This window comes from Martes martes, assembly GCF_963455335.1.
Source record: "Martes martes genome assembly, chromosome: 4".
NCBI lineage: Eukaryota > Metazoa > Chordata > Mammalia > Carnivora > Mustelidae > Martes > Martes martes.
In genome coordinates this window covers 114,113,560-114,135,615 of record NC_137891.1, presented here as the reverse complement: position 1 = coordinate 114,135,615, position 22,056 = coordinate 114,113,560, and the positions used below count along the sequence as shown (strand labels likewise).

General features: G+C 35.2%; 1 protein-coding gene across 3 annotated transcripts in view; it reads left to right on the top strand.

Annotated features, from left to right (window-relative positions):
- The window catches only part of RPAP2 (RNA polymerase II associated protein 2), an 82,034-nt gene that overhangs the window by 6,424 nt on the left and 53,554 nt on the right, over positions 1-22,056 (top strand). For all 3 annotated transcript variants that reach the window (XM_080800539.1, XM_080800540.1, XM_080800541.1), the window contains exons 4-8: positions 2,309-2,407; positions 2,619-2,684; positions 5,424-5,512; positions 17,661-17,696; positions 19,745-20,681. In XM_080800539.1, the coding sequence (XP_080656665.1) occupies positions 2,309-2,407; positions 2,619-2,684; positions 5,424-5,512; positions 17,661-17,696; positions 19,745-20,681 (1,227 nt within the window). The remainder of the gene's footprint in view (positions 1-2,308; positions 2,408-2,618; positions 2,685-5,423; positions 5,513-17,660; positions 17,697-19,744; positions 20,682-22,056) is intronic.

The window sequence follows — 22,056 nt, the reverse complement described above, 5'->3', positions numbered from 1 at the left end:
TTCAACTTTTTGAGGAACCTCCATGCTGTTTTCCAGAGTGGTTGCACCAGCTTGCATTCCCACCAACAGTGTAGGAGGGTTCCCCTTTCTCCACATCCTTGCCAGCATCTGTCATTTCCTGACTTGTTAATTTTAGCCATTCTGACTGGTGTGAGGTGGTATCTCATTGTGGTTTTGATTTGTCTTTCCCTGATGCCGAGTGATGGGGAGTACTTTTTCATGTGTCTGTTGGCCATCTGTGTCCTCTGCCCATTTCTTGATTGGATTATTTGTTCTTTGGGTGTTGAGTTTGCTAAGCTCTTTATAGATTTTGGATACTAGCCCTTTATCTGATATGTCGTTTGCAAATATCTTCTCCCATTCTGTCAGTTGTCTTTTGGTTTTGTTAACTGTTTCCTTTGCTGTGCAAAAGCTTTTGATCTTGATGAAGTCCCAATAGTTCATTTTGCCATTGCTTCCCTTGCCTTTGGCGATGTTCCTAGGAAGAAGTTGCTACGGCTGACGTCGAAGAGGTTGCTGCCTGTGTTCTCCTCAAGGATTTTGATAGATTCCTTTCTCACATTGAGGTCCTTCATCCATTTTGAGTCTATTTTTGTGTGTGGTGTGAGGAAATGGTCCAGTTCCTTTGTTCTGCATGTGGCTGTCCAATTTTCCCAGCACCATTTGTTGAAGAAGCTGTCTTTTTTCCATTGGACATTCTTTCCTGCTTTGTTGAAGATTAGTTGACCATAGAGTTGAGGGTCTATTTCTGGGTTCTCTATTCTGTTCCATTGATCTATGTGTCTGTGTTTGTGCCAGTACCATACTACTTGATGATGACAGCTTTGTAATAGAGCTTGAAGTCTGGAATTGTGATGCCACCGACTTTGGCTTTCTTTTTCAATAATCTTTTGGCTATTCAAGGTCTTTTCTGGTTCCATATAAATTTTAGGATTATTTGTTCAATTTCTTTGAAAAAAATGGATGGGATTTTGATAGGGACTGCATTAGATGTGTAGATTGCTTTGGGTAGCATAGACATTTTCACAATATTTATTCTTCCAATCCATGAGCATGGAACATTTTTCCATTTCTTTGTGTCTTCCTCAATTTCAGAAAGTTATTATTTTTGTTAATGTAGTTCTATTAGTGTTGATGTTTTAAAAACCTGGAATATAGATCATTTTTTATTTAATACATAATGAGAATTATAATCTGCATTAAAAGTTCTTTTCTTTTAATAGCTCTATTGCAATAAAGTTTTGAATGAAAATTTCTATTATATCCTCATAATCTTTAAGAGAAAAAAGGAAAATTAAAACTCAGAGCTTCCATTGCAAAAATAATTATCAGTATAGCTCAGAGATTTTCCTAAACAAGAGGAATATAAGTAGGATTTTTTTGTATGATGTTATGTTAGTCACCATACTGTTCATCATTAGTTTTTGATGTAGTACTCCATGATTTATTGTTTGCATATAACACCCAGTGCTCCATGCAATCTGTGCCCTCCTTAAAATCCATCACCAGGCTCACCCATTCCCCCACGAATAGGATAATATTTAAATTGATATAGGTAACTACATCAGAATCTGCATGCATGATGACACTAAAGACAAAGACAAACCAGAAATGCTTCATTTGAAACAAATACCTTGTATTATTCTTAGTAAAAAGTATTTTAGCCTCTGGGAAAACAGAAAAACTTGTTCAAAAATGATCTCACAGTTATGAAATAATTATGAGTTGAGATTTGAACATGAAGATACATCAAGGGGAAATATTTGGTGTCTGCTTATAACCACCTCATCAGTTTCCTGTACAGTTTTCCAGAAGCTGGAAGATTTTGTACAAAAACTTGTCAGGAGTCACAATGACACCTTTGATATACTTTGTTTTTTAAGATAGTTCTTTAAAAACACGTAAATTTTATTTTATTCTACATGGTTTATTTTTTGAATAATACATTTTTTAAATAAAATAAACTTTTCAGTGGTTTGCTTTGGAATAGCAATCGCTATAGCACACCACTTCTTTCTCCTGCCTCAGCGTTATTTCTTGAGCTGTATATCTACAAAGATGTATAGTCTCTTGGCAGAAGTCTTTTCAAGTTGTTTTTTTTTAATAGCTAACATTTTTTAGTGCTTACTATGTGTTAAATGCTTTTCTAAGTGTATTTCTTTTCTTTTCTTCTCTGATTCTAACATCATACTTGTGAGATAGATTTATTATCCCTGTGTTTTCAGATGAAATCAGTGAGGCTTAGAGAGCTGATAAATGAACTTGTCCAATAATCTAGTGGGGCATTGCCCCTCTCATTTCATTATAGGGGACGTTCATCACACCTGCTCACTACAGCGATGTCGTGGATGAACGTTCTATTATTAAACTCTGCGGTTATCCCTTATGTCAGAAGAAACTAGGAATTGTAAGTAAGGAATTTTTTTAAATAGAAACTTAAATTTTTATATTTAACAAAATACTTTGTAGATAAGAAATGAAACTGAGGCCATGAACTCATAATGACATGAGTTAGCCAAAGATGTGATATGTAGATGATTTAATCTAGTAATCTAGTAACAAAGTTTATGTTTGTTACTTGAATTCTTCTTAAGCTATACTTTCATTTTTTTTTTTAGGTACCAAAACAGAAATATAAAATTTCTACCAAAACCAATAAAGTCTATGATATTACTGAAAGAAAGGTAAGCTTAAAGGCTATTCTCAATGTGGCAGTTATTTTTTAATATACTAAATAGAATTCTAAAAAGAATTGTTTGGAAAGTTTGCCTTTTATAAAGTAGCCACGTTAAAAGTTTATTTGAAAATGTTTCATTTAAGGTGTTAGTAAAAATTGCTTGTACTTTAATTAATACTTGAACATTTAAAAATTAAAAAGGGACCTGGGTGGCTCAGTCAGTTAGGCATCCGACTCTTGATTTCAGCTCAAATCATGATCCTAAGGTAGTGGGATTAAGTCCTGCATCTGGCTCCCACACTAAGCGTGGAGTTGACTTGGGATTCTCTCCCTCTCTTCTCTCACTTTCTGCCCCCTCCCTTCCTGTTTATATTCTCTTACTGTCATTCTCTAAAAATAAAATAAAATTTAAATAAAATAAAAACTAGAAGTGCATAACAGCACAAATTCAGGCAAGTAAATCATGGAACAGAATAGAGAGCCAGAAGCATACTCACCACATGGGTGGACACTATGTGTGACAACAGAAATATTGTAGATCAGTGGAGAAAGTATGGATTTTTCAGTAAATAGTACTGGCACAAATAGTTATCCAAATGGAAAAACTGAAAATTAATCCCTGTTTCAGTAAGATTTAAATTTAAAAGATACGCTTTTCAAAGAGAATATGGGAAGGTATCTTTATAAACTTGGAGAGAGAATTTCTTAAATAAGATAGACAATTACAGACCATCGAGGAAAAATTGGTAAGTTTTTCTACATTAAAATTAAAAACACCTGTGAGGTGCCTGGGTGTCTCAATCGTTAAGCATCTGCCATTGGTTCAGGTCATGATCTCGGGGTCCTGGGATTGAGGCCCGTATCAGGCTCCCTGCTCAACGGGAAGCCTGTTCTCCCTCTCCCACTCCCCCTGCTTGTGATCTCTCTCTCACTGTGTCTCTCTTTGTCAAATAAATAAAATCTTAAAAAAAAAAAATTAAAAACATTTGCTTATCAGAAGTTTCCAACAAAGGGTGAAAAAATAAGCTATAAATCAGAAGGAGGTGTAATTCCCACATATAACTGACCACCGATTCATAACCAGGGAAAGAGAAAACTTTGTAGAATTTTTTTTTTTGAAAGAGAGTGAACAAGTCAGCGTGGGTGGGGGGGTGGCAGGCAATAGAAGAGGGAGAAAGAATCTCAAGCTGAGTTTGAAGTCTGACATGGGGCTCCGTCTCACAACCCTGAGACCATGACCTGAGCCCAAATCAAGAGTCAGATGCTTAATTGACTGAGCCACCCAGGTACCCCTAGAAAAATTTTATAGAAGGAACTTGATAATGAATATATGAAAAGTTGTTCAACCTTATCAGTAATGCGGGAAATAACAAATAAAAACACATTGATTTACATTCTCACAGCCCCCAAATTAGCAGAATATATTATAAAAATCTGACAATATCAGACACCCTTTATACAACTGGTTAAATAAAATTGCATCCTTTTTGAGAAATTGGTATTATCTAGTAACATGAAGTTCCCACATTTTTTATGGCCAAGCCTTTCTATTCTTTGGTATATATTTTAAGGAATTCCTTGCCCGTTTGTACAACTGTGTGTGTATATCAATGTTCCTAATGTTGGATTAGCGAAATATGCCACATAATTAGAATGGAATATTATTCATCCTCTTGAAGGAAATTCTGACACATGCTACAACATGAATGTACTTTGAGACATTATGCTAAGTGAAATAAGCCTGCACAAAATGATGAATATTAAATGATTCGACTTGGGGCACCTGGGTGGCTCAGTGGGTTAAAGCCCCTGCCTTTGGCTCAGGTCTGATCCCAGGGTCCTGGGATAGAGCCCCACATTGGGCTCTCTGCTCAGCAGGAAGCCTGCTTCTCCCTCTCTGTCTCTGCCTGCCTGTCTGCCTACTTGTGATCTCTGTCAAATAAATAAATAAAATCTTTAAAAAAAAAAAAATAATTTGACTTATATGAGATAACTAGAATGTCGAATTTATAGTTACAGAAGTAGAATGGTGATAGTTTGAAGAGGCAGAAATGGGGAGATGTTGTTTAATGGTACAAGGTTTAATTTTGCAAGATGAAAGGCATTCTAGAGATGGATGATAGTGATGGTTGTACTACAGTGAGAAGGTATTTAGTGCCACTGAACTATAACACTTAAAAATGGTTAAGATGGTAAATTTTGTGTATTTTACCACAGTTTTTTTAATTTTAAAAATTCTTGAAAAAAAGTTTATAAGCACAATGTAGTGATAGCTGAAAAGTTAGAAACAACTCCCCATTCTTAAACAATAAAGGTGATATACAATGGATTGTAATACCGAATATAAATATATAAGCTACATCTACATGAATCTGAAAAATATAACGTGGAGCAAAAAACCCAGAAAACATAGCAGTATAGTTACATTTAGACAAAGTTTAGAATTAGGCAAAACTGAATGGTATCTTTTATAGGTACGTGTATACAGATAGCAAAACTAAAGGGAAGCAAGGGAATGAGGAACACAGAATTTATGGTGGTGGTTACTTCTAGGGAATATGGAAAGTGACGCTATCTGGGATAGACATGCAGAGCTTCAAAGATACTATATATTATTTCTTACCTTGGCTGGTGGATTCATGGACTTTCATTGTTTTCTTTGAACTATGTATTTATGATTTCTGTACGTAAGTTGTGTTGTACTATAAGAAAAAATAATTTGCTAATTTAAAAATGTTCCTTTCAGTGTTTTTGCAGCAATTTTTGTTATAAAGCATCTAAGTTTTTTGAAGCACAAATTCCAAAAACTCCAGTATGGGTTCGAGAAGAGGAAAGGTAATTTAAATCATTATATATATGTTTGTTGATATGTTACTTTTTGAAATATGTAGAGAGTAGTCCTAGTTTTCTGTAGAATGATACCATTGCACACATTTTAATTGTGGGGAAATGGTTATATTTTAAGCATAGTTATTAAGGATTTTACACTTAAAATCAGAAAATTAATAAATATAATTATTGTTTCTTAGCTGTTTTAGCTTTAATCCCAAAACCTGAATTTGCTTTCTGCTATGCCAGTTATTTCTATTAATCCTATTAATAAAATAATCCTAGAGTAAGAATGTTAAAGTTTTCTAGTAGATACTAGATCTCAGGATCCAACTGAACTGACTTTGTTGTTAGAAAACTGTATGTACTGGGGCGTCTGGGTGGCTCAGTGGGTTAAGCCTCTGCCTTCGGCTTAGGTCATGGTCTCAGGGTCCAGGGATCGAGCCCCCCATTGGGCTCTCTGCTCAGCAGGGATCCTGCTTCCCCCTCTCTCTGCCTGCCTCTCTGCCTACTTGTGATCTCTGTCAAATAAATAAATAAAATCTTTAAAAATAAAATAAATTAAAAAAGAAAACTGTATGTACTAAAAAACAAAACAAAAAGCCTGTGTACTAAAGTTACTAATTTACTCAGTCTTTATTAAAAATTAGTACAATACTTTATAAATTTAAAGGAATCCAATATAATTTTAAGCAAAAACGTATATGAACATTCCTAGAGTTTTGCCTCTTGGGAAATGTTTAAACATTTACAATATTTTAGTTGCTGAATTTGAGAGAAAATTTATTATTGAGGGGCAAATGCCATAATACAGAAAAGGTTACAAAAATTGTTGCATAATTGAACCGTATTATCCAATTTCAAACAGGCTTAAATGAAATAATGTCCCAAATAATTCATGTTTTGTAGAGAATATTGCAACACAAGGCATGTGCTAAAAGAATATCAATGCTACATAAACTTAATGACATAAATGTAATGAGAGCCAAGTTAATTAAAGATCTTTGCCTTAAAAAAAGCTTATTAAAGTCTTATCTGATGCACAAGGTAATATGAAACCACTGTAGTTGTTTGAACTAGAATTGTTTGTACCAAGGGACAGTCTCTTTGTTGGCTGACACCTTTGCCTGCAGATCCTGCTGTGTGGTTTAGAATAGGTCAAGGGATGCCTGGGTGGCTTAGTTGATTAGCATCTGACTCTTGATTTCGGCTTAGTTCTTATCTTAGGGTTGTGAGATTGAACACTGAGCCGAGCTGTGTTGGGCTCTGCACTCAGCATGGAGTCTACTTAAGGTTCTCTCCTTTTCCCCCTCCCCCAGGACCCCCCTCCCCACCTTGTTCACTCTCTCTCTCTCTCTGAAAAAAAAGAGATTTTGTAAAACATACCACCATATAGCCTTTGTTAAGTGAATTACACATAATGAAGACTAAATTGTTCACTATTTCTCCACCAGCCTGACTTTTTTATTTGGAAGGTAAAGGATTATGGCATTGTCCAAGGTGAATAGGAACCTAAGAGCTCCTTATTTACTATCACTTTTTTTTCTTTTTAAGATTTTATTTATTTATTTGAGAGAGAGAGCGTGAGAAGGGGAGGGTCAGAGGGAGAAACAGACTCCCTGCTGAGCAGGGAGCCTAATGCAGGACTCGATCCCAGGACTCCAGGATCATGACCTGAGCCAAAAGCAGTTGCTTAACCAACTGAGCCACTCAGGCGCCTACTTTTTTTTCTTTCTTAACATTTCTTTCAGCAGAGCTGCTCATCGCCTCCTTAGTCTTATGACAGCTACGTATTCTGTTCCCCAGCTGTTAAAACAAGCGTGTTCTTAAGTTATCCTTAATGTTGTTTCCAGTGATATCTTTTCTACTTGTTAAATTTAGCCCGTCCTCATATCTGCTTTAAAATCATTTACCAAACCGGCCTTTCTGTCATCTTTATATTCTTCAGATATAATTATTGGTACTTCCTTCAGCTAATTTAAAACAGTTCTTCCCTCTTTTTTCCTAAAATCTTATTCTGTGTTCAGAATGCCCACCTTTTCCCAGAATATGAAACTCTGTCACTTTATATTTGTGGTTCTTGAAATTCTATTTTATATCCGCTTCCCTACCTCACTAAAAAAGAAAGATGAAAATGGCCTTGGTTTCCTTAATCTAAACAAATCAACTTAGTTTATATTCAGTGTGTGTAGTACATACTTAGTGTACGACAGTCTATCCACACCTGTACAAGCACACACACACTTATGAAACCAAATCTGTGAATTTATGAGACTGATGCACTGCCTACTACACTAAGGAGGCACCTCAAATCAGTGAATTTAAATGGAAATGTTAATGGGATGGCATAACAAGTACACAAGTGAAACAAATTGTATTTATTCTAATGGGGACAAGTATTGGGGAACCTTCAAATGCTTTTGAGCAAATTTGATCTGACATTGGAGTACAAGATGAATTGGGGAAGAAAAAATCATAAAGAGCTGAAAAGGGGGCGCCTGGGTGGTTCAGTGGGTTAAGGCTCTGCCTTCAGCTCGGGTCATGGTCTCAGGGTCCTGAGACCGAGCCTCTTTGCTCAGTAGGGAGCCTGCTTCCCCCTCTCTCTTTGCCTGCCTCTCTGCCTACTTGTGATCTCTCTGTCAAATAAAAATCTTGGGGCGCCTGCGTGGCTCAGTGGGTGAAGCCTCTGCCTTCGGCTCAGGTCATGATCCCAGGGTCCTGGGATCGAGCCCCGCATCGGGCTCTCTGCTCAGCAGGGAGCCTGCTTCCCCCTCTCTGTCTGCCTGCCTCTCTGCCTACTTGTGATCTCTCTCTCTCTCTCTCTCTGTCAAATAAATAAATAAATAAAAATCTTTAAAATAAAATAAATAAATAAATAAATAAAAATCTTAAAAAAAAAAAAAAGCTGAAAGGCCCTTAGAGGCAATTTAACCCAACATCTTTATCAAACGAGCTCAGAAAGATTAAATGTATTTATTTCTTAAGCCAATGATAGGGTCTGAACAATGCCAGGAATACATCTACTGGAAATAACCAGTGAGTAATCTATAAGTAGACAGTTGTCACAATGTACATAGTGTAACTGTAGCCCTTATTTATGTATGATACTTGTCAGTACATAGCCATATTAGTATCTTTTATATCTGCATGCATAATTTATAAATTCTTATGGGCAAGCAGTATGTCAGTTTATTTCATGAATCCACTAGAGGTCACTGTGTCTTCAGAGAATGTTTGATATTTTTAAGTGTTCTAATGATAAGAATTCTAGAATTCAGTGTTCTTTTCAAAAGCCTTTCTAGCTGTTGCACATTTAAGCTCTACGGAAATATGATTTTTAAAGAAAGTCTGTTCATAAATGGTATGGGGTATAATATTCAGATCCTCTTTTCTTTAAAGGGAAAAAATTGTTCCTTTTAAATGGCAGCATTTATTTTTATTTTTATTAGCTTAAAGTGTCATCATAATAAATTGTATCACCATCATAATTAAATCACAATTTAATTATTTTATTATTTATTTTATTAATAATAATTATCAAATAATAATAAATTTTAGATTTTTAAAAATCAAGAGCAAATTTTAAAATCCAAAGAATTGAATATTGCAATGACTTCCAAAATTTTTTACCATGAGTATATTTTACAATATGATCCAATGCATACATATAACTGAAACAAAGTTTTATGAAATGACATTTATCCTTACAACACAAAAAGCCTCTGATATTTTCTACTCTGTTGCTTTTTTAAAATGCTGGTGGTAACCCACCTAACTGGTTGATTTTGATCCACAGTGGGTTTTTTTGTTTTTGTTTTTTTAAGATTTTATTTATTTATTTGACAGACCGAGATCACAAGCAGGCAGAGAGGCAGGCAGAGAGAGAGGAAAGGAAGCAGGCTCCCCACCGAGCAGAGAGCCCAATGCAGGCCTCTTTCCCAGGACCCTGGGATCATGACCCGAGCCGAAGGCAGAGGCTTTAACCCACTGAGCCACCCAGGCGCCCCTTGATCCACAGTTTTAAGAGTACTATTTTGTTATATCTAGTTTAGGTTTTTAGTTGTGTTACTGTTAGAAAGTCTGTTATCAACACTAAGCCTCAGTTTCCTCATTTGCAAAGTAGAAAGTAGCATTTAATCTCTTAGTTCCCTTTAGTTCTAACGTTTTCCAGTTCTGAGTCAGTTACTGCCACTGTAGTGAAAGTTTGCTAGATAGGAAATATCTTATTTATAAAAGTGATGAAAATTAGAACTATCAGCATAAGAGTAGGGAAAGTTATACTATCTTTAGGGAAGTCTGTCTCATTTAAGAATTTAGAATAAAAGTTACTGACTTAAATAATTTGAACTCCTCAGTCTGTAAAGATGAAGGTTGTTAAAGTATTGGATCAAAATTTTTCAATTACGAAGAAAAACAGGAGTATTTTATAGTGTCCAGAACAAATTTTGAAGTTGATATCTTCAGGGACACTGTGATCTTGCACACTATTTGGAAATAGAATTTTGAATTTAACTCAGTATAGTCTTTCTTACATTGCTGTGAAAGCTAATATAAATTTCCTTAGCAGATACCAAATACTGAAATCTGTAGTGTCTCTTAACATCTCTAAGATATTATTTTATATTATAGAAAGCTCACTACCTCATTGGTAGATATGTATAGAAAGATTTAAGAAAGTTTTAGACAAATTCGTGAATTTTAGCTTCATACTTCTATTGAGGCTTTGGAGTCAGAAGGGGCCTTAGAGATTTTCTACTTTCTCATTTTTATTATTAGAGTATGAAAAAATATCTTGAGTATAGCTTTAATGTCATGGAGAACAGCAGTGCTTCTCACAAAATGTCTCCTGATGCCGTGTCAGAGACAGAACATTGACCTAGATGGGCTGGGTCATGACGCAGTATGATACTTCTCATGTTGTGAGTTAGAAATTTTTCACCCACTTGGTGGCTAGAAACAGACCACATACACTTGTGTTCCTCTGAGACAGCATACTCATTTAGTCATATAGTTACACTTAGAAATCCTGTTTTGTTTGACTGTAGGCTCTGACAGGTTTTGGAAGTTTCTTTGTAACCTAAAAAATCAGAAGTTAAAACTAAGAAGAGAGGACAAACATTAAGAATCAAATTATGGTTTAAAAGATAAAATTAGGGTGAATGGTTAATGCTGACAGAGCTAAAAGCGCCATCATGTGGCCCAGAGTCGGGGATTTTCACACATGCTTCTTGGCAATAAACAGTATAATCTCAGAGGTGCGGAAGCCAAAAACCTCTGCAGAACAACTTCTATAACCTCTTCCTGAACAGCCACTTCTGTTGCTTGGTATACAGAATAAAAACTTTCTGAAAGAGGTTTTAACATGTCTCAGATTATATTTGGAAAATTTCCACCACAGAGGGCAGTTACTACAGAGGGCAATTGTAGCCTGCTACTTTTGTTGGTTCATGTTTAATACACATATTCTGACCGGCATGAACATATACATCTATATGCATACATTCACAGGTTTTTTTGGCACAAGTAATTTCTAATTTTAGATTTCTTTTTGCTAAAGTTACAGTTAATCACCTAATTTATACTTCAGTGAAAATAATACAAAGTATTTATGAAGAACCAGTTTGAACGTACTCTTTAACAAGATTATTTTTGTTTTTTAAGTTCAGCTTATGTGAGTTAGATTGAGAATTATCTCTGGGGCAACATAAACTTTGAAGGGAATGAAAGGTACATAGAGTAAAAAAAGAGATGACACTTTTAAGAAAAAGCTTTTGAATTTTATTCATCTAGGGATAAAAAAGAAAGCAACATGGTGCCTCATTCTTTCTAAAGCTCTGTAGCAAAACAAATTGAAGTTTTACATTGAACCTTTCTTTTAATACCTCATTAAACTCAAATCTAATTTACTTTAGTGTCATGTATCATTCTCCATTTTATAGACTGGGAATCAGGGAGACGATTAAGGCTACTCATCGGGTATCTAGAAACTATGTTCCATATAGTTCTCTTTACCTGAAGTCAGAAAAAATGAAACAAAGGAGAGGAAAGTAGTAGCTTGTGAAGTATACTGAGTTCCTATGAGAGAGGTTAAGCAAAGGTGTACCCTCACAACTTTGAGTCTTTTTTCTGAGTTCAACTAGGGGTAGCATGTTGTAGAAAGAGCTTGGACTTTGAAAAACCCAAATTCAAATCCTAGATTTATTAGTTAATTACTTAACCTCTCAAAGCTTCAGGTTCCTCATTTTTAAAAAATAAAGTAAGTTATGTGGGGATTAATGAAGTAATGTAAAAACCAGTTAGCAGAAAATACGGGAAGATGAAAATGCCCTGGGGGTGGATGGTGGTGATAGTTGTACAATAGTATGTATGTACTTAATGCCACTGAACTGTAACTAAATGGTTTAAATGGTAAATTTTATGTGATGTGTATTATACCACAAAGAACCCTATCTACCTTATGGTAGGCACTTAGTATATTCTCATTTTCCCCTTGCCTTTAGAGATTTTCTTTTAATTCTTAGTGTTTTTCCTCAAAAGATGTCATTGTATAGCTGGATATTTCTCATAAAACTATCTTACATTATATTCATGATTTAGAATGTTTACATTTTGATTACCCCTTCATTCAGCCATTAGACCTATTCTTATATGGGCTATTCTGCCTCCAAGATCTTGAAATAAGAGCTTCCCGTTTCTCACCACAGCCTCTATCTCATCTACAGCTATCACTCTTGAGTGTGCTTTGTGACCTCATTTTGACCTCCTGTCTCTATCTTAGCTCTGTTCCAGGTTGGCCAGACCCTCATTAAATTAGCTTTCTTGGGCACTGCGGTCAGCAGTTACAGTGTTGTCCTTTCAAACAATCCCAGATTCTTTCTCCCTTAACCTTCTACCATGCCTACTTTCCCAAGCTTCACTCATTCTTTTTTTCTGTGCTTTATTGGATAAAGTTCTCACATGCTTAAATAAGCTGTCTCCTTTAGCACTTTAGTGCTTTAGATAAGCTGTCTCATTTAATTCAGTCTTTAGAAGATCCCTGGGAAATATTGTTACCCATTTCATGGGTGATGGAACTGAGGCTCACAGAGATTTAGTGACTCACTCAGGAACACTTGGCTCATATATACAAATTTGAAAGTTAAACCCAGATCTGTCTGGTACCAATGCCTGCTGTCTCTTCATTCCTCTGGCCCGGTTCCAGTTTATTCTGTGTAGTCTCACTTGTGTGCTCCCATGGTTGTTTTGTTTGTTTGTTTCTTATTGGCTATCCGATACATTCAGAACTTCTCTTCTTAAACTTTGAACCCAATCCCCAACTCAAAGTAGATAATTTGACCTACTGCTTAACTGAAAGGGTTGAGTGCATTCGGCAGAATCTCCTTCAGCACTATTATCTTCTTACGCTCTCTCATTTCTCTGCCTCATTGCTAATACAGTACTTTCTCTGTTACTGATTCTTTTCTCACTGAGGCTTGCTTCATGATTTATTCCTGTTTTCTTCCTCTTTCAAACTCTCCTTTCATACTGATTATTTTTCTTCTACTTTAAAAAGGGTGGTGGGAGGGATCCTGAAAAATATCCATTAGATTTAGCATTTCTATGGTAATTGGTGGTCTTAGCAAGAGCCTTTTCAGTATAGTAATGCATACAGATTCCAGGAGGCAGAGGGTTGATGACTGAATAGGAGATGTGGGATTGAAAACCAGTGCAGACCTTAAAGAAAGCTTAAAATGAAAAATGGAGGCGGGCTGCATGATCGAAGGAAGGGTTTGCTTTTTGTAAAGTTAGATTTAAGTATGAGAACACCCTAAAAGGAAAGGAAAAAAAAAAAAAAGATTTATGGAGTAAAACATCAGATCCACAGATTAGCTTTTATAATACAAACTGTATCAAATCTTTATAGACCCAACTGAATCCAAGGCTTTTCATTTGCTCAACAAGAAATTTTTATTTCTTCTTTCATTTCTTGTAGCAGCTCATGTGTATTTCATCATACTTGTCACATAGTCTCTTGAATTATATGATGCAAAATGTAGTTAAGAGCCCTGCTGTCTTGGTTTGATTCATGGCTTTACTATTACCGCTATGTGATTTTGCACTAATTGCTGATTCTTTTAGTACTCAAGTCTTTTTATCTGTAATGTGAGGATAATAGTAGTAACTACTCATTCTTATGAGAATTAACTTTGTAAAGCTCTTAGAACAGCCATTTTCCTCCTACTAAATTGTAACATCCTTAAGAATAGGAATCTAGGGGTGCCTGGGTGGCTCAGTTGGTTGAGCCACTGCCTTCGGCTCGGGTCATGATCCCGGTGTCCTGGGATCGAGTCCCACATCGGGCTCCTTGCTTAGCAGGGAGCCTGCTTCTCTCACTGCCTCTGCCTGCCACTCTGCCTGCTTGTGTGTTCTCTCTCTCTGACAAATAAATAAATAAAATTAAAAAAAAAAAAAGAATAGGAATCTATTCTTTATGTTACTTACTATGCCCAGCATAATTCATACATATAATAGTTCAGAATTTTATATTTGAAGGAATGATGGAATATACTCTGCTTTTGCAGGTTAGTTATTGAGTATAAGAATTCCAGTTGAGAATCACTGGCTACATGTACTTTCTTCCCTATAGTGATACTCAGATCCCAGTGTAGGACCAAATGCCAGACAGCTGCAAGGTACTGAACCTTGACAATTTTAGCCAAGAAGACTTGGGTGGGGATGTGGGATAGGAAAAATGAGAGAACTACAAGTGGAAGTGGGAGAATGTAGTCAACAGGCAATAAAACTCTATGTTGTGAAAGTTGGCATATTATTTTGGCCAAAAATGCTTTTAATGGGAGTTATAAATAACCTCTGGAGCAGTCAAGGCTAGTCACCATCCAAGTAGTGTCCTTTGCTTTGAGGAAGACCAAACCGAGATAGCTTCTATGACTAGAGTTTTAGTGAGTAGGAAGATATAGGGTAAACAGGATAATTTGGGTGATTGGGAAAGGTTAGCCTCAATTGGCTGAGGGACTAAGGAAGAAACAAAAATAGATTACATTTTTACTCTCAGGCAGTTCACTGCCCATTACTTTATTTTGCCCTTCCTTCTAAATTTTTCATTGTTGGTCTTGGGGAATTCCTGAACTGCAGGGGAATTCTCTAGAGCAGGGATGGCAAATACTGATTTCATCCCTTATGCCTTCTGATGTGAGGTACTGAGACGGAATTTAATAGGAAAGAATGCCTTGATCTAGTAGTGCCTCCCATAACATAAGGAGAAGATTGGTGAGAGAGCCCATTCCCTACAGTGCCTCTGGTGCTTAAGGCTGACCAAAGAAGACTGGATTATCTAGATAATATTATATGGTTGATGTTGTTATGTTTAATTATATAGAAAAATACTTGCAACTCTGACTTTTTTTTTTTTTTTTTCCAACTCTGACATTTTTTGATTGGTAGCCTCTCAAGGTTCAGATCACTTCTGGTTCCATCTGTCCATTTAATTTGACTTTTTAAAATTGCAACCCTATTTTGTCCTTTAAATGGGATTAATACTCAATGCCTTATCTTCTCTTTCATGTACACCTAGTTTCTTACATTTACTTTTTTTTCTATTAATAGACTTTATTCTTTAGAGCAATTATAGCTTCATAGCAAAATGGAGAGGAAAGTACATATACCCCCAATCCCATTCATGTATAACCTCCCCCATTACCAGCATCCCCCACCAAAATTGTACATTTGTTTCCAATAATGGGCCTATAGTGACATACCATTGTCACCCAAAGCCCATGGTTTACATTAGGGTTCACCCAAAGCTTTGTATATTCTGTGGCTGGGCAAATATATAATGACTTGTATCCACCATTACAGTATCATACAGAGTAGTTTTATAGTCCTAGAAATCCTGTGTGCTCCACTTTTTCTTCTCCCACCCCCCTCATAACCCCTGATCTTTTTACTATCTCCAAAGTTTTATCTTTCACAGAATTTGATATAGTTGGAATTATATAGTATGTAGCCTTTTCAGGCTGGCTTATTTCACTTATTAATATGGATTTAAGTTTCTTCCATGTCTTTTCCTAGCTTGATGATGGCTCATTTCTTATTAGTGCTTAATAGTATTCTCTTCTCTAAATTTACTACAGTTTATTTAACCATTTACCTACTGAAGGACATCTTGGTTGCTTCTGCGTTTTGGCAGATATGAATAGAGCTGCAGTAAACACCCATGTGCAGGCTTTTGTGTAGACATAAGTTTTCACCTCCTTTGGGTAAATACTGAGGAGCAAGAGTTCTAGATTGTATGGTTAGAGTATGTTTAGTTTTGAAAGAAATCACCAACCTGTATTTCACAATGACTGTACCATTTTGCATTCCCACTGTTAATGAATGAGAATTCTCCTGCTCCAAGTGCTCACCACCATGTGATGTTGTCAGTGTTCTGGATTTTAGCTATTCTAATAAATGTGTAGGGGTATCTCATTATTGTTTTAATTTGTATTTTGCTGATGCTGTATGATGTACGGCATCTTTTCATATGCTTATTTGCCATCCTTGTATCTTCTTTGGTGAGCTGTTAAAATCTTTGACTCATTTTTATTGAGTTGTTTTCTTATTCTTGAGTTTTAACAGTTATTTCGTATTTTGGATAGTAGTCTTTTGCAAATATTTTCTCCTAATCTGTGGTTTTCTTTTTATTCTCTCAACAATATCTTTCACAAAGCAGAAATTTTTGATTAAATGAAACCTGGCTTATCAATTTTTTTCTTTCATGGATTGTGTTTTTGGTGTCCTATATAAAAAGTCATCTACATTTTCTCGGGTTATCTTGTAGAAGTTTTATAGTTTTGTGTATTATATTTAGGTCTGTGATCCGTTTTGAGTTAGTTTTTGTGTCAGAAGAGTATCTGGTCTTTGTCTTGATTCACTTTTTTGTATATGCCCACTTTTTCTAATACCATTTGTTGAAAAGATGGTCTTCTCCTTTGTATTGCTTTTGCTTCTTTGTCAAAGATAATTGACTGTAATCATGTGGGTTTCTTTCTGGATTGTCTTTTCTATTCCAGTGTTCTATTAGTCTTTTCTTTGGTAGTCCTCCACTACCACACTATCTTGATTACTGTAACTTTAAAGTATGTCTTGAAGTCAGGTAATGTCAGTCTTCCAACTTTGCTCTTCCCCTTCAATATTGTTAGCTATTCAGGGTCTTTTGCCTCCCCCAAAACTTTAGACTCAATTTGGTGATACCCCCAAAATAACTTGCTGGGATTTTGATTGGGATTGCACTGTATCCATAGATCAAGTTGAGAAGAACTGGCATCTTGACAATATTGAGTCTTTCTGTTGATGAACAAGGAATATCACTCTTTTTTTGTTGTTGTTCTTCTTTGTGTATTTACTTTTATTTAATCTGTTTTGTAATTTTTAGAAGGCACTTTTTCTGAGTCACTTCAGAAGTGTTTTACAGAGTTTTCCTGTCTTCTTAGATTCACTATTACATTTGTTCCTTTTTATGTTGGCTTTCTAAGAACTTTTTCTTCCCCTTTTTAAATATCTGTGATATCCAGCCAAATATGATTTCTGGTATTGCATAGCAAAATTGTTCCTAGAATTAAAGTAAATCACATTATATACATAGTTCATATCCATACTGTAATACAACTGCTTTCTCAGATATGAGAATAAAAATTGACTATAAAGAGGAAATAGAAGAGCATTATAGTACATTATCTCTGCCCTCAAGGAGCTTATAGTTTAGTTAAGAAACCACACTAAAACATATGAAAAGTAAGACATGTAGATAAGAATTCTAGTGTTAAGTCATAGAGGAATACCTGATTAATAGGTATTAACTGAGTGGATAATACTGACTGGAATTTACAGAAGGAAGTGAGTTACTTTAATCAGGTTATTCAGGGAAAATTTTACTGGGCTCATGGAAATTGAACTTACTCCTAAGGTATGAATAAATTTTGGAAAAGAAAGATTAATCCAGATTTCTTACAGATGAGTTCCATAATACTTCGTCCTTCAAATTTTTCTTAAAAAAAAAAACTTAAAATGAACTATTTCCTTTTAGATATATTTTCTATCCAGTGTAGTTACAACAAACACTCAATGTTTGACATATCAGTTGCTTTCAATTTTCTGTTGCTGTGTTTTGTCACAGGCATCCTGATTTTCAGCTGCTACAGGAAGGACAAAGGTATGGTTGAATCAGTATTACTTACCTTCTATATATTCATGTTAATAGAAACATTAAGAGTAAACCAGGTGATATGAGCTCTTAGACTTCCTGTGTTGATACATTATGTAAGTGCCCATTTTAGCCTACACAAAGAAATATTTGCCTTGTACAGCTTTTTCTTTTGTGATAATAAGATGCTATGTTTGATCTGTATGATTTATTGTACAGCTGTTCCTACCAAGGCAGTCTAATTGAACCTGTTGAAATATGACACAAACACAGCTTCCATCTGAGATACTGTGCTTCTTTGTGAAATAGATTATACCAATTACGTTTGTTGAAAGGTTTTTATAGCCTTATTTTATAGGATTTTGAAACTTAATATATCATTTGTTATTTGGAAGAGTGTCTAAAGCATTAATAGAAATTCCAAGTTGTGATATTTTCTAAACTCTCTTTGTGGTGGTGTTTGCCCAACTATAACCCTCTCTTAAAAGACATTTTTTTTTTAAAATCTTTTATCAGGATAAATTTTCCTGGTTATTAGTTGCTACCTTAGCACATAGAATTGAGCACATGTGAGAGATCATTATTGATAAATATTTTTAATTATGGCTTTAAAGTAATATAGAAAAATATAATTACCTTAAATTTCTAAGAAAGTATGAAACCTGAAAGTCAAAGTGTTCTAATTTTTTTGAAATTATGCTTCAGATGCAGGAGATAATCCCATGGCTATATACAGGCTAGCTTCTAACTAAAAAAGTGATATCTAATACTGAATAGACTTGTCATTTTTTCTTTATTCCCATCCACAACCTTACTTTCAACTCTGTTTCTCTTTTTCTTTTTTTTTATACTTTTACCTAGCACACTTCTTTTTTTTATTACTATTGCATTATTTTATTTCATCTTATTCTTTAATCATTTAAAATTAATAGCACCTTTAGGGAGCAATTTTAGGTTTACAGAAAAATTGCCTGAAAAGTAGAAAGTTCCCATATACTCTTTTTTTTCCCCATATACTCTTTTACCACCCAGTGCCCCCGCTTGACCCAGAATCCTTATCCTAATCTTTTAAAGTTTTGATATGTGCATTTCCTTGAAAGTACCTGCTTACCTGTCATTGCATATCTCAAGTTTGTATAAATACAGCTTCTCTTTTCCTTCATTCTTTCACAGTTCTTAATCTTTTTAAAGCCTATTTGAAAATTGAAGGAACATAATCAAAGGGAAAACTATTTTTTATTGTTAGCCTTCTGTTGTAACTCTGGGTTTTCAAATATATTTTTCATCAGTAAATGTTAATTTGCTGACTTTGTTTTCTGCTATGACTTTCTAGTGTTTTTTGTTCTATCTATGAAATTGTATAACTATCAACCAGAATTGGAAAATGTTTAAATATGTCTTTTTAGCCTGTTATCTTTCAAAATCTAAGCAGAGTTTCTGTAATACATTTTTTTTGACAAAGTGAGAGTGAAGTTTTTAAACAAAAACCTTTTTTTCAAAAGGATATATAAGGGGCGCCTGGGTGGCTCAGTGGATTAAAGCCTCCGCCTTCAGCTCAGGTCATGATCCCAGGGTCCTGGGATTGAGCCCCACATCGGGCTCTCTGCTCAACAGGGAGCCTGCTCTCCCCCCCCCCCCCGCCCCGCCCCCTGCGGCCTGCCTCTCTGCTTACTTGTGATCTCTGTCAAATAAGTAAATAAAATCTTTAAAAAGGATATATTAAATGTTCACAGAAATATAACAGGCAAAACTCAACGTAATCCATTAGGATGGAATTATCAAAGCTTTTTTTCTTTTTGCTGTACTCTTAACACTTTTTAAGTAATGGGGAAAAAGATGGAAATAAGATGGAGGAATTATATCAAATAAGGTATAGAGAAATAATAGATTTATAGTAGTCTTTGGAAATGTGTATATTTGTATGTGTATACATATATGTGCCTATAAATAAGGCTTTGCCTAGGGAGTACAAATTTTTACCTTGAAAGTTACAAAATATAAATGCTATGGCACATTTTGCTTTTCCATTATAGTTAATATTTTTTTTCCTTTTACAGTGGCCATTCTGGAAAGGAAGTACAGTTATGCACTAAGGCCATTAAAACATCAGATGTTGACAATCCTGGCCATTTTGAGAAGCATTATGAATCTAGTGCTTCTAGCTCTCATAGTGATAGTAGCAGTGATAATGAGCAAGACTTTGTTTCCACCATTCTACCGGGAAACAGACCAAATGCAACAGGTAAAAGTCCACAGCTGCCCAAAAAAAGCATAATGAAAAAGAAAGCTGGTCAGAAAACTAACTCCAAATGTGAAGACAAAGAAGAGACAGTAATAGATGTCACTGAGCAGCTAGGCAATTGCAGATTAGATAGTCATGGGAAAGCTGCTACTTGTGAACTTCCTTCACAGCAAGTAAGTACTCAGATTTCTTCAAATAGTCCTTTGCAAGAAAAATTAGAAGCTACAGAAAATTCTGAAAATAAATACACTAGTTCAAAAATAACTCTAGTAGGCATAAGTAAGAAAAGTGCTGAGCATTTTAAGAGAAAATTTGCCAAATCAAACCAAGTTTCTAGGTCAGCCTCTAGGCCGGTGCAGATGTGTCCTGAAGTTGCAAAGGCAAACTTACTTAAAGTCCTGAAAGAGACTTTGACTGAATGGAAGACAGAAGAAACTTTGAGGTTTTTGTATGGCCAAAATTATGCTTCTTTGTGTCTGAAACTTTCTTCATCCCCTCTGGCTAAAGAAGAAGAATTTGATGAAGATGACATATGCTCTGACTCAGATAAACATTCTCCTGCCTTGCAGGAATCTCAGAACAGTTTGGATGAGTCTTTACCTTTTAGGGCCTCAGATACAGCCATTAAACCACTGCCAAGTTATGAGAACTTGAAAAAAGAAACTGAAACATTAAATCTGAGGATAAGGGAGTTTTATAGAGGACGATATGTTTTGAGTGAAGAAACCACCAAATCACAAGACTCTGAAGAGGTATGTCTTAACGATGATTTAAGTTTTCTGTGCTGCTAGCATATGGGACACTCACCATAACAAATCTTGAAACAGTAACATTAAAGAAGTAATTGTTAAATTTTCAGGTTTGTTTAGTTTATCAGTTTTTTGGTTTAAAGTGCCATCTCCAGAGGCACCTGGGTGGCTCAGTCCCTTAAGTGTATGCCCTTGGCTCAGGTTGTGATTTTCAGGGTCTTGGGATCAAGTCCCACATCCGACTCCCTGCTTGGTGGAGAATCTGCTTGAGATTCTCTCTCTTCTTCTGCCTCCCCACCCCCACCACTTGTGTGCTCTTTCTCTCTTTCTCATAAATAAATATAATCTTTTTTTTTAATGCCATCTCCAGTATTGGCATTACAATTTTCCAAATAAGTTGAAATTTGCACCCAGGAAATTTCATAAATGTGTAGTATTTTTCTCTAATATAGGAGTAGCCTAGAATTGTGGGATAAAGCTTTCTTTAAAACCTAGTTCTTTGTATAATATGTAAACTCTCTGGAGAGGTTTTTTTTCCCCCTACCAACAGATATTCTTTGTATTCTTATATTCTTTCAAATCTCTACATGGAGCATGTATCTTTGTATTTCATTTCCAATGGGTCTGTACACAGTGGAGTAGACTTACTAGTTGAATGGTAAAATATTTATCTGTATAGTATTTGGCTAGCATGCCCATTCAAAATAATATCAATGAAAAATAATATAGTAAAGGAGACATATTGGGAAATAATAGACATAAGAGAAAATGGAAGGAACACATCAGACCTAGATTTTAATATCTGCTCTCTCATTTACTAGCTGTATGAAAAATTGATCTCTTAAATTTGAGTGTTCATCTGTAAATGGGACTATATATAAATAGCTTCCCTTGTTCAGTTGTTAAGAATTTTGAAAATAATGTATATAAAGCATTTATCGCAGTGCCTGATATACAATTAGTACTCAGTAAATAATAATTATCTGTAGAGATTAAATGTATATTGCTGAGATTAAGGGGGAGGGATTCTCTCGGTATTTCTCTTAGCCATTTTTTTTTTCATGTATAGCTTGAGAAATAAAGTTCTTTGGCATGAAGAGGAGTGGGCAGTAACCTTGTTTTTCTGACAGAACTTTTGTTATTAAAGATTTCTGAGTAAATGTGGCTCTAAATTTAAGAACACATTTGGAGATTTAGAAAGAGAGTAGAAGTACAGTAAAAATTTAGAAATTTTTTACTTCTACAGAATGCTCCCTAGCCCAGTACTATTGTTTTAAATCACTTCAATTGTATCATTATACAATATTTATAAGTTTTATAGTAAGCTTGGAGAAACCTTGATCTCTGTCACTCAGCTGCATAAAGCTACATTAATGTA